The following is a 14,296-nucleotide window of genomic DNA, read 5'->3' on the forward strand; positions in this document are numbered from 1 at the left end:
AAATCTGTTCACTTTCAGATACTGACTCACTTTGGAAAACAGTATGTGATAGAGATAAGTTTATGGTTAAGGTTAGGGTTATATGGGCTCAAATTGTGGTCATAAATATCTTGTAAATCAGGATTTGTATATGTAAAAAGAATTTGTGTGTGCGTAAAAAAGATTTGTGTGTGGATTTAGCCAAAAAATACATGTGAAACAAAGTTACAAGTACGAATTTTGACCTTATTTTTCTTCCTTTCATCTGATTGGTCAATGTCATGTCAATCACAAATTTAACTATCCAATCAGAGAACAGATGGGTTTGGCTGTCGGAGGGGCACTTTTTTAAACTGCAGGTCCTTGAAGGGTAATACAGTTTGAAGCTGGAGGATCTCTATATAAATATCCGATAGAAGCTAGGTCACGTAACTTTCAGCAGTTGTTGAAAGGATAAAGTTGTGTTATATCAGTGGTTAGAAATACCATTATTACTTTAGGATTAGTTTAACACAAAGTCAGGGCTGACCTGGGACCATGGCTGTGAGTCACAGTGGGCAGCATAAAGGTCCTTTCACATCGGACGCAGGATGTGCTGCTAATGCTAACTAAAAGCAAAGGATCCAGAATTTGTTGCGCTGGCTGCTGAGCTCTGTGGGTTTTTGCAGCATAGGCAGCAGTCCACACACAAATCTTTTTTACACACACACAAATTATTTTTACACATACAAATCTTTTTTACACACACACAAATTATTGTAGTACAAATCAGTACAAAACTGATTTACAGGTACAAAATATTTATGACCACAATTAGGGTTAGGGCTGGAATAGACGGCTGGAGCCTCTGCTCTAATTGTGTCCTGACGCCACTAGGCTTTCTGTTGGATTCAACTGACAACCCAAAGCATTTCATAAGGACCTGGAAGGGTACCTTTCGCTTTACTATTAGAGATGGCACAATACCACTTTTTTATGTCCAGTACCGATACCGAATCATAAATTTGGATATCTGCCAATACCGTGCATCCCGTATAATGTATAATAGATTTTTTTTATATCTTGCTGCATTTTGTAGGAGTTGATACTCAAGTTTTAAAAAACAAAATACTAAAGCTATTCTGTTATACCTGTATGCAAAAAATACACTGCACCCAAAATATTTCATTTCATATTTCTTCAACGGAATTACACACTGCACAGATGGTACCTTCCCAAAGGAAAAACTACTATAGCTTACTAGTTTATATATTAGACTTAATAGTTAGTATATACAGTAATGGACTTATATGCATTTTACATCAGATGAAAACTTTGGTTGTAATAATCAGATAATTATTTATTAAAAGCTAGACATGAGAATAAGAAAGAAAAGTATTTCTTTGTGCCCCCCTTTCTCCTGTTAATTTCTCTGTTTGCACTGTTCATATATTTATATTATTTACTGTATGTATTGGTTAAAAAAGACTTTGTTGTAAAAAAAAAACTTCATCTAGAAATTAGAATTGTTGTGCCTTAATTTGTTTTTACATACATTCTATTTGAAATAACTAAAATTTGTATATTTATTTATTTTTGTTTGTCTGATAGCATTCATTTAAAAAAATAAATCGGACATTACAACCAGTTACTCACTACTTGAGTAGTTTTTTCACAAACTACTTTTTTACTCTTACTTGAGTAACTTTTTGGCCGACTACTTTTCACTTTTACTTGAGTAATAATATTTTAAAGTAATGCTACTCTCACTTGAGTACAATTTTTGGATACTCAACCCATCTCTGCTTGATTGCTTGTGGTCATAGCAACATAACAAGGACTGATTTATTTCCACTAGCTTTCTGGTGAAGCATTCCTGTTATCTGGGCTAACTGAAAACTTCCTTTTTTTCTTCTGGCCACTGCTTCCTGTCTAGGAGAGTGCAAGATCTATTCAGGTTACTACATTTTAAATCAACATCAGTGGAAGTTCTGGGTACTTGGATGGTGACCCTTAAGCAACATGCCATTTGGAGCTCGTACCATTCGAATTACCTCCAGCATATTCTCACTCTTGTCTTGTCATATTGTCATATTTGAATCAAAGCAGCACCTCCTCAGTATTGTTTTCTCAGGCACAGGTGTAACTCTTTAGCTTTAACTAGGACAAAGCACAGGTAACAGGCAGTACAGTCACAGTAGTTTTAGGAGAAAAATGATAGATTCTGTTCAAATGCACCCTTCATCAAAATAAACTTTAAAAAATATGTTATATGCTAGATTTCTTCTGTCTCTCTGATTACCATAATTAAGCATCATTAATGAGTTTTCTCATTGGGCCTATTTCAGAAATGAATTACTCCTTTGGATGTTGGATTGCCTACATGCTTAAAATGATACTAAATGCAAATCGAGTCCATTACAATGTGAAGCTGATCGCTGGGAGAGCTGTCATTTAGAGCTTCCATAAAAAGGTTCCAAAAATGAGTGAGACTACCATGCACAACTGGTTACGCCCAAAAAGTAATATATTACACATTACTTTTTTTTTTTTTTAAGTAATGCAGTATCTCATTGAATTACTTGACGAAGAAATCCCTTCGGTACTCATTGACAGTGTTGGCTGTAACACGTTGCAAAGTAAAGCGTTTACACAGTTTCAATAAGAGTAATTTACCGTATTACTGTACATTAAATTCAGTAATAAGATTACAGTTACAATTATATAGTTTCTTGCATTACAAATGTGCTTACTGGATTATTCACACAGTAATGTTATTTCAATAACACGTTACTTTGTTACCATTACAAAGTATAACTGTGTTTACAGCCTGATACAAAAAGAGTTTTGAGGCCACTGGATATTTGGATATTTTACCCCTTTAAAACAAATGTACAATAAGATTTTCTTTTAATATTTCACATATTTTTGTTAAGTCATAAAGTTAGGGCTATGAAAATCTTCACCCTATTCTGACACATGGAGTTTTAGACGACTGCTATATGCTAGGACTTGCCTCTGCAAATTAGCATCACTAGACTTTCTGAGTAAGCAATAATTAACATAATTAATTAGTAATGCACAATCTGTGGCTGGTAAGCGAGCTTACTACCAAGTTAGAACTTAACCCTTTTGTTGTAATATAGCCCCTAAAAAGAAACATGGCAATGGCTAAAATGTTAATATTAAGATTTCAAAAAGTGAAGTTCAAAGTAAAACCAATGGCTCTATGTAGCCTATGCTTACATCCAGATTTATTTTTTTTACTTTTTAACTCATTCACTGCCATTGACGTCTAGCCGTCAATGGCAGTGAATGAGTCAATGGGTTTAACTCATTCACTGCCAATGGCTGGCAGTGAATGAGTTAAATAAACTTTTAAAAAAAATGATTAAGGACGAATACCATGATGCTGACATTTAAAATAAACAAGTGGCTGTTTTGCAACTGCAGGCCAAGAGAAAGGTACTACATTTTTCAGGTTAGGGTTACTTTTTCTTTTTTAAGTGAGAGCTGTTTTAGAAATGCTGATTACTGTGTGCCCTGTTATTGTGCTGATATTTTTCAATATTTTGTAAAAGAAGTCTTTCAAGGATACAGCCACATAATACCAGCAAAGACCCGAGAATGCACTCGTGTTCAGAGCAAAAGCCTATTAAGAAGATCTCAGGATAAAGCCCTCTCTGAGGACAACTTTGGCTCAAAGGGTGTTCTGGCTTTCGTGTTGTATCAGGGATATTTCTTTTATACAACACACAGGATGCAAGGGAAATTAAAAGCATTACACAGGCAGCTTCTCTGCAGTGGCTAGCTGTTAAATACAAGGTCCATTTATTTCTCTGTATAGGTATGCTTCGTTTAGCACTCGAGTACATTGCAGAACATGTATACTCCTGCTCTTCCTCTTAACGACTGCTTTTACACATTCCATGATTAAAGCTAACCACTGCAGATCCATAGCTTTACAACACCCCTCCTCTGACTATCAAATTGAGAAAATTTCAAGATCCACAAATTATTTATTAATGCATACTTGATCCTACTGCTTTTTCTGTTTAATTTATTTATTTCATGTTGTTGTTGTTTTTTTATCATGTAATGTGCTATTTTTTTTTTTACAATATAAGGTTTTTATATTCTTGTATTTATTTCATCTCTTTATTATTACACATTTTTATATTGAGCTACTGATTTATGTATTTATCTTTTATGTTACATGTTCTATTTATGGACAGATTTTTTAAATTAAGTATGCTAAAAACTCACTGGCACATTGCTAGTAACAAGTTTGACCCAATGGACATGTTGACCATTCAGAAATGCTCTTCTGCATACCTTGGTTGTAACACGTGAATATTTGAGGTACTGTTGTCTTCATATCTGCTTGAAAGCAGTCTCTCCATTCTCCTCAAACACTAACAAGGCACTTTCACCGAGAGAACTGTGTCTCACTAACTATCTACTCTGTTGTCAGACGACCATTCTCTGTAAACCCTAGAGATGGTTGTGTGGGAAAACTCCAATAGATCAGTCGTTTATGAAACACTTCGATCAATCAGTCTGGCACCAATGACCGCATTATATTCAAAGACACTTAAATCAACCTGTTCTGATGCTTGGACCTGAACTTCAACATGCCTACACACCACTGTTCATGTGCTATGTGACAGGCTGCTTAGATGTTTGCTAGAACAAGCAGTTGAACAGGTGTCCCCAAACAAGTGACCAGTGGGTGGATAATTAAATTCTGTTTTTTCCTGTCTTCATCCACTCACCACCAACCGGTCGCAGCATATGGCCAGCCCTCTCTGAGGTTGGATCTGCTGGAGGTTTCTTCCTTTTAAAAGGGAGTTTTTCCTTCCCACTGCTGCCAAAACTCTTGCTCATAGGGGTCATATGGTTACTGAGGTTTTCTCTGTTTTCAATGTATTATTGTAGGGTCATTACCGTACAATCTAAAGCACTTTGAGGCAACTGTTGTTGTGATTTGGTGCTGTATAAATACAATTTTTTTTTAAAAAGTATCTGATGTGTTCGGGCTTAGCAACCAGTTAACAAATTATACCGCAATTAGGGACATCAAATTCATTTTCTCATACAGCTTATTTCCTCTTTCTAGCAGTATAAAGAATTTTAACTACACATTTCATTTTAACATAAGAAAAAGAACAAAAAACAAAAACAAAAACTGGGATGTATTTAACAGTATACTAAAAATATTGGGGTGACACACCAAAACAGAATTTCTAGTTTTATTATGCTCTTGTTAGATTTAGGTTACTAGAAGAAAAAAAAGAATTATATGCGCCATTAATTTCAAATTAAAATTGATATCATGTAAAATAGGCACATATGAAAAACAAATAATATTTATAATTTTGAAATCCATAATAATCTGTTTTTTAAAAAAAAACATTGCTTTACTGATTCTTATGATTATTACATTATTACCAACTTACAACAATCTTGTCAGAGGGGGCCACTAGGGGGCAGCAAACTTGGGGGCGTGGCCAGTGCCACAATTTTTTTTTTCCAGACTTTACATTTAGGGTGTCTCATCTCTTCTTTCACCACAGAGATTTTTCTCACTCCTTTTTCTTCCTACTTTGGTTTAATTTAGTTTGTAACAAAAGCATTTTTTAGTTTTTTTTGTTGACTTGTTTTAAGTAGTGTCACTTGATTGATGCATTTTGTACTCATGTCGCCCCTTCAGTGTTATCAAGAATCTCTGATTTAACTGCTGAATCACCCTGAAGGGGCTTCTGTTAGAATAATGATCAGTTTGCCATACATTAGCTTCTATTATGCTAATTACAACATGTAGGTGGGTGGATACTTGTAAAGGAACAGCGCTGTACAGTCCAGAACAGGATTCTCATGAGATGTTTAACACAAAGTTACAATTATTAAGATTTCACTTTATGTTTTTTGTTTCCTCTGATATACATTAGAAGCATTCAGTGCATTTAAAACTCTTGTTCTATTGCATTTTTAAGTGCCAGTCTCATGCTTGATTATAATTACTTACAAGAAATTATTTATAACATCCATCTCAATAGAGTGATCGCTTTTCACAGAGTGAAAAGTAGAGCTGTCAGAGCGGACTTCCTCAGTTACCTCACGCTGCTCTGGCCCTTCATCAATGAAACCTATGGTATCAAAAGACGTCAGGTTTGACTGCTAAAAGATGTTCTCCAAAGTCCTGGTAACTAGGGTATGGTAGGCCCGAGACCCAAAATCACAACACAAAGAAAAAACAACAACAACAATTCAGAAGCCATTCTAGGATGTTTCTGTGGATTGTAGTGTCTAAAGTCTGTGTGCCCCCACTTAGGATCAATATGAATTTGTTTTTCATTGTTGGCTTCAATCAATTGTATTGTTATGCGCGTCTGAATACAGTGAAACAATCCAAAGACTGAGCACCCAAGTAAGCCTGCTTGCCGCTGTGAACTTACTTCTCTTCTTTGCTTCCTCTTAGCTTGTTGAACACCACCGGGGCTGCAGCTGAAAGAATAAGGCTCAGATTGCTCATGCACATCTAATCAATGTAGCCAGTTCATTTATTGGAATACACAATTGTAATTATAAGTCAGGACTTCACACATCTTAATGATAGAGCTGTGATACTGATTAGTTTATTAACTGACACAGTCAGTGTTTTGGTCAGCTTTCCTTATATTTTATTTATAATTTATTTTTATTCTCTAATACTGTAGTTTTGTCTTTCAATAAAAATATACTAATGCTACTAGTCCTGTCAGCATTTGCAAACACTTCCTCATTCATATAAATACACTCATAGATAGGGAAATGGTTGTTTTCCTCCAACTCAATCCATTCAAAACTGTGTGCTCCGGACAGATTAGTATCCCAGATAGTGAAAGCCCTTGGTCCTCTTTCTGTTTATGTTAAATCCTCTATCAGGAATTTAGGTGTCACTTTTGACTCAACTCTCACATTGGATGGGCATGTGAAACCTCTGGTTCGCTCTTGTTTTTATCATTTAAGAAATGTGGCTAAGTTAAGCCCTATTTTATCTCACCCTGAACTGGAGATTGCTATACATGCATTTATTTCCTCATGCTTGGACTATTGTAACTCTTTGTTTATGTGTCTAAGCAAAGGTCCTCTGGATCATCTGCAGGTTGTGCAAAACGCTGCAGCTAGGCTGTTGACAAAATCCTCCAAGTATTCACATGTGACACCATTGCTATTTCAGCTACACTGGCTTCCTGTTGAATTTAGAGTACATTTTAAGATCCTGGTCTTGACATTTAGAGCCTTGCATGGACTGACACCTCCCTACATCTCCGATCTGCTACAGCCCTTTGTCCCTAGCAGGTCCCTGAGGTCATCTGATCAGGGCTTACTTGCTATAAAACAGACTAAGATGAGAACTAAGGGTGACAGAGCTTTTGCCACTGTGGCCCCGAGACCGTGGAACTCTCTCCCTCATACATTAAGAGCTGTGGACTCGGTAGTTATTTTTAAAAAACAACTCAAAACTCACCTTTTTAAAACTGTTTTTGGTTAAATTTCTGCCTGTTTTATATTGTCTGATAGCCACCATCAACATCAGCCTGACTGGTGATAATATGTAAGGTTAGAGAAGCAGGGTAAGGAAAAGATATCTGGGGTATGTTGAAGTCCTTTTGTAGCACAGGTCCCAGAATACAAGCCATCCATAAACGTTGGGTTACCGGGGCGCTGGAGCGTTGGGGCGCATCTTTACTGTTATAGGGTGTGAGCGAGGCAGGGTACACCCTCGCCAGGTGTTATTTCATTACAGAAACACAGGGATACAGCCAACCACCACACAGTCTCACATCCATACATACAACCAATTTAGAATCAACAACTGACCTGATATGAATGTCTTTGGATTGTGAAAAGATGCCAGAGGAAATCCATGGAATTAGGACACAGCAACATTGAAAGCACAACATATACAAGGAAGAATTGTAAATGCTGGCCTTGCATTTCATGGGTGGAGTTTGCATGTTGTTTATTTGGGTTATTCTGAATGGCTGTCTGCCTCTCTGTGGTAGCACAGCAACAGACTGGATAAGCTCCACCCCCAATCCCAATTGGATAAGTGGAAGAAAATGGATAAATGGACAACATTTAGAAACTTGGAGACTTGGATTCTACTAAAGTCAAAAGCCAAAAATGTCGTCTCTTAGTTTTAGTCAATTAAAATCTGCTGCACAAATAAATAGTCTGACACACATCAAAACGTACTTAATGGTCCTTCTCTCCAAACACTAATACCTGATTTAGACTTCTGCAAGAAATCTACAGCATAACCAGAAACTCATTTTAACCTTCCATGCCATTCACTCATTGCAGGCTTGGTCGACCCAACATGTAGTTAGATTTTTCAGTTACTGGCCATCATCTGGGGTTGGAAATTACCAATAGCTATAAACTCTACAGGCAGCCCATCAGTTTAACGCTCTATATTGGAGCTATATTTAACTGAATTGTGCCTTTTAAAAAGGGAACTTCAGAGGGTTATATATTAAAAGAGTTCATCTGCTGAAATACAGGTTGGCTTTTACTGTGAAGAAGGCAGAGGAAAATAACATAGCTATGGATTATACAATGACAAAAAAGGCTTACTGTAGACTAACCTCTTTGTCAAAACAGTGGGCATGTGTTTGGCTGAGCCGTAATATGTTGCATTAGGTGCTTCTCTGTACTGTTCGTGACAAATTAGGCGCTCTTGTTTCCTCCCCATTTCAGTTGCATTAACACACCAAGCAGAAGTGTTAGCAAATCAACCGGGACAAGAAGTGTCAAACACTGGCCCTAGCTGGCATTTGGTTTGGTCACAGTTTGGTAACCTTAGTAATAGTTCCAAAGACTATCTTTCAAAATGACTGTGCGAGTCCTGCCGGCTCCTTGGAGTACAAAGTAGAAAATCAACTTAATGAACTGTGAGTTCAGCAACACCATTTTGCATCCCAAATTGAATTTATCCGCTTTCACTTTCAGAGAAAACCTAAACATCCTCTGCTGTGGGAGTCCACAGTGAAAGTGTAATAGGTAGACTTAAAACAACTTTGTACAGTGCAGTCTTTTAAAATGTAGTCCATTGGGCTTGAATACAAAAAGGCTGCATCTGTTTTATAATTGGGAATATTTTACACCGCCAGTCAACTGCTCCAGGTAAGCATATTGTGACTGAGCAGGTTCAGATGAAGTACTTTCATCATTTAGTCTGTTTGTAAACCAATACATTTTTTATATTGGAAGACAGAAATTAAAGGAGAAAAATATGCATATCTGACTCTATTGACAGCGGCAGAACAGACCCTTTGGATTCAAAATAATAGGAGGTTGCTTCCATTTAGTCTGCTGCACTCCACTGAAGGCCAAATAACAGACTGCTTATGCGTTTAGTTGTCTGAAAAGTAGCTATTTTCTCATTACTGCTCATCAACCTTTCAGCTTCAGCTCTTCATATGTTTTATTGAATCTGATCAGACCCTCCATTATGAAAAAGCCATTGATCCATGTCCTGGTCTTTCTCCAAACCCATTTTTCCCCCTCACAGTTGAACTTTGTTCTTGTGATTTTCATGCCAGTCAAAAAGATGCAGTAACTAAATGAAGAAAACTGGAATAAAATGAGGCTCATCTCTACTGAGACCCAAACTGCTGTCTAATTGAATAGCAGAATACTTTCATAGCAGCAATTTTAAACTCACCAACTTGATGAATTCAAGCTTATTCATAGGACATAGGGAAACAAAAAGAGTGTCCACACCTGTCTTTCTTGGCTTCTGCCGCAACACAAACAGCTGTGATGGGCCACGTGGCCTCCAAATACAGCATGAGGAATGACAGCTTTCGTGTCTGATGATGCAGTGGACAAATGTGTTTGTGTGCAGATGGGGCAGACGATGGAGATAAAGCCATAACTCACCATATCAATGGATGACACAGGGCCGATGCTGTTGATATAGATGCCCACATCTATGACTGTTGGTTTCTCTGCAAAAGCCAGAAGGAATAAAAGTGAGCACATATTGTAGATGAATGTAACATTTGTCAAGTTTTTTCATCCTGAAGTGTAAACCTGCAACATAGTCAGACCCCAGAATCAAATATATAGTCAAGTTGCAAACAACAGTCGTCATCATTCACTTCATCGTTCACCTAGAAGAGAAAGACTAACACCCTTAAAGTCAGAACAGCTCCACAGTGTTTCCTGGAGCAGCTCTGGTTACCATGGCAATTAATAGCATTTCCAGGCGGTACATAGGATCTTGGGTTATTTTGCTTGGCAACAACATTTGAAACGATTGCACAAAGCAAAAACTGGTTGCGTGTGTGTTTGGTGGTTGTAGAAATGGTTTATATGAGGTTTAGGTGAGATTCAGAGGTTTCTATGGATACGACTTCAAGTTACAGCCTATTACGGAATCTCGCCCCTTGTGCCCCCTCCCCTCCCGATACCGGGGTTGCTGGGGCTCAAATCTCCAAAACAGTTGGCAGTCAAGGCGCTTTACATTCTATGGTAAACTCTACAATAATAGAGGAAAAATCCCAACAATGAGGAAGTGCTTGGCAACAGTGAGAAGGAAAAGCTCCCTTTTAACCTCAAGAAACATCTGGCAGAACCAGGCTCAGGGAGGGGCAGCCATCTGCCGTGACCGGTTGGAGTGATGGGGGTAAGACAGGACAAAAGATGCATTGTAGAATGATTAAAAAAACCAAAAAAACAGAAGACAATCTCTGATTGTGTGACAGCAGAGCCATTGCGATGACTAATGGTAGACCAGGACTGCCTCATCTGACCCAGAAGTGTCTTGAGGATACTCCAAGAGAAACTGTAAAGGATTGCTGGGGAATAGGATGTTTCTTCAACCAGGATGCAACTTTGAATAAGCAGAAGTAAAATACATGGATGGATGGTTCATGTTAGTGAACAAATGTTAAATTAAAAATTAATCTTGTGTTTCATTCAATATTCTCTATGGATTTTCGTCTTAACTCCATACGTGGTGACCTGGTTTCAACATAAAGTGAATTTTAAAAAAAATTTATTTTCCATGGGGCTTCCACTGCTATCCGCTTTTTCTAACTTGATATAACTGGGAATTTATGGGCCCAAATGCTGCTTCTATTCTCATGAACAAAGAAGGACCAAAGCACCAGTGGGAGCTAAAAGTAGTCCACATTCTTTCAGCTCCAATGAAGTGATCAGTGTTGTTTTCTCAGCTTTGCAGCATTCAGGAATCCATTAAACAGGCCATTTATGACGTTGAGACAAGCTGAAATTTTGAAGGAAAATAACACTATGATATGTGTTCAAAACAAAAATAAAGCATTCATATAACTTTGGATGTGAAATTATTTTAGGGTTAACATTTATTGATTTGCCAGTTAGCTAAGTTGTATAGTCTGATGTATAGTCTGACAAAGTGACCCAATGTTTTAGTTTAGACTAGTTATCAGAGATGTGGACTCGAGTCACATGACTTGGACTCGAGTCAGACTTGAGTCATTAATTTTATGACTTTAGACTTGACTTGAAAAAATGTTCTAAGACTTGTGACTTGACTTGGACTTTTACACCAATGACCTGGGACTTGAATTGGACTTGAACCGGTTTACTTGAAAAGACTTGATATTTCACCCCAAATATAAAATTTAACATACATATTATATAGAAAGTGTGCACCATTAATTCAATTCATTGATTCATTTATTCAAACCACACTCCGTACGTATGTGTGCGTGAGCTGTAGCACAGTCAATCAAATTAACCAGATTTAAAAAAAAAAAAACGCTCAAAAATGCTGCAAGGAGTTATTTTTTTCAGGTACATAAACTATGAAGTAGTCAACAAAAAACTGAAATGCAATATGCAAAAGATGCAAGAAGAGAATCACAGACAGAGATGGAACAACTTCCAACTTTCTCCGACAGTTGAAGTTGCATAAAGAACGGTAGGTGGTGCTTCTCTCTTGCTACGATGAGATCATGACTTCATCTAACAAGCAAATCTTGTCCAGGCTACGTTGGTGATACAGTTTTTTTTTAATGTGTATGATATTTTTGTCATGCGATTTTAAAGCTGGCCCTACAAGCGCATCCAAGAATACCATGCAGCTTATCTCAGAACTGTCGGTGAAAATTATTCTTGGAGCTAAGTTTAATTGAGCTGCATTTTATAGAGGTGCAATTTCACAATTTGCGTATATTTTCTAAGTTCACTATTTCGTCATGTGTTGAGAAAAAACACAGATTTAAAAATGACATGGTCTAATATTTACATTTAGCATATAACTGCAACATTCTTCGTTTTTTTTTTTTTTTTTTAAAGACTCGAAAGGACTTGAAATTCAAAGTTTCAGACTTGTGACTTTACTCGGACTCGGATTTTTTGTCTAAAAAATATTTACTTCCCCTTGTTTTTCCTGGTCCTTCCAGGATACAATGCAGCACCTCAGCTAATGGCCAACAAGAATTAAACAGCATTAATCTCGTTGAAATGACAGCAAACTAACAGTCTGTCTCTCTGTGTCAGCCCTGTGTTAGATTCGCGACCATACCAGGTTGTACCCCACCTTTTGCCCTATGGAAGCTAGGTTAGGGTCCAGCACACCCGTGACCCTTCTAAAGATAAGCAGAAGGGAATGGATGGATGACACTAACAATGAGATAAAGTCTGTCCAATACAGTGAGATCATAAAAAAGAGTATTAAGAGTATTAGAAGTACCAGCTCTCAATGAAAACTGAGTAGTATTTTTTGCCTGTAATGCACAATGATAATAGAAGTGGCTCCTGCAGTATAAATGTGAAAATTTCTCTCTGGGTGCTCGGGCTTCCTCCCACAGTCTAAAGATATGCTTGTTAGGTTAAGTGGTAATTCTAAATTGGCCAAAGGTGTGAATGATTTTCTTTATCTCTTTTTTAGGCCTGTGACCACTGGCAGCCTGTCGAGAGTGTACCCTGCCTGTTGACCATTGTCCCCTGAGATAGACTCCAGCCCCCACTGACCCTGAAGTGGATAAGTGTTTAAAGACATTAAGAGACATTAATGAATGGATGGACATCTCATGTGGTACTTAGACTCTGAGTGAGTAGAATCATTTTTTAAGTAAAGTATCTCAGCTGTTACATGGCTCGCTGATTTGCTTCAGATTTTAAGATCCTACTCCGGACAAACTATGCTACTTTGGCAAACCTCTACCTTGTCACTTATTGGCATCAACAGCTCAAATCTTCAGTTTGTACAATACTTTGATTTCCCATGTGTGCTTTGAAAAATGCCCGAATGCTAATTAGCAAAATCTTGAGTAACCCTAGAGCATTATTAAGGGTTTCATTCAATTATGAGTGAGGTTGAAATGCTGAGTTAATTAAAAAGTTTTATTAAGTAAAATTATTTTGGTGAGATATAATCTATATACTTCACAAACCTGATGATCTGTGAAATATATAAAGTGGGAGCCCCAAGAGAGAAACGTGTTTGCCTTCTTTTGTTGGATTTTGCTGAGGAAGCTAAGGAAACAAACTTTCAGGCAACCGTTGTTTAGTTGGAGGAGAGTTTTCTAACTGCTGGGACTCTTCTGGGTGAGTTAACTTCTCAACATTCTTGTTCAGAAACAAGCTAAGCCATCAACAATGATGTGCTAATGGCTATAGCAGCTATTGCTGTTGCTAGTATGTATGAAGAAAAGATAAGAAAGAACGTATGTATGAATGTCTAAACAGCAGATTCTTTTTTAATGTTACTCTAACAAGTTTTGAACATTTTTTTGATGAATGACTCATTGATGACCCGGTCCAAAGATGGCAAGCCACCCCTCCAGGATTCGTTAACATGTATGATCTCAAAATAAATTGAAATTCTTTGGATGGACTTTGAAATGTACAAATTCTACTTAAGTGGTTGGAGAGAACTGCATTTCATTGTTCCTCTGCACATCCTGCAAGGAGAGACTTTACTGCTGGACTCACTCAAATAAGTGGTGTCTGCTGACACTAGAGACACTGAGTCAAATCCCCCGGAGGTATGTTTTGTTTATTGTTTTCCATTATTTGGGCCCATTTTTCCTTTTATGTAATGCTATTGTTTTTTATTGTATATGTAAGTTATTATTCATATTATCCAAATGAATAAAAGTTCCTCAAACTCATTCATCCACTTTGCTCCAGTAGTCGAACCTTAGCAATTGGTACTCATGTAATTATTAAAATCTGTATCCCAACTATTGAAAAGGGTGTTACACTTGGCTTGCTAATGTGCTTCAACAGTGAGTAGAAATTAGCACGTTAGCATTCCAGCATGAACCTTTAGCTTTCGAATCGGTAGAAT

At 37.3% G+C, this 14,296-nt stretch overlaps 1 protein-coding gene across 2 annotated transcripts in view; it reads right to left on the reverse strand.

Moving 5' to 3' along the window:
* The window catches only part of LOC146547732 (gamma-aminobutyric acid receptor subunit gamma-3-like), a 182,646-nt gene that overhangs the window by 100,019 nt on the left and 68,331 nt on the right, over positions 1-14,296 (reverse strand). For both annotated transcript variants that reach the window (XM_085264491.1, XM_085264490.1), the window contains exon 3: positions 9,892-9,959. In XM_085264491.1, coding sequence (XP_085120617.1) covers positions 9,892-9,959 — 68 coding nt within the window. The remainder of the gene's footprint in view (positions 1-9,891; positions 9,960-14,296) is intronic.

The sequence above is a fragment of the Mchenga conophoros genome, linkage group LG23 (genome assembly GCF_057382185.1).
Source record: "Mchenga conophoros isolate Kocher_MC1m ecotype Shallow Benthic linkage group LG23, M_conophoros_male_GT1.1, whole genome shotgun sequence".
Classification (NCBI taxonomy): Eukaryota; Metazoa; Chordata; class Actinopteri; order Cichliformes; family Cichlidae; genus Mchenga; species Mchenga conophoros.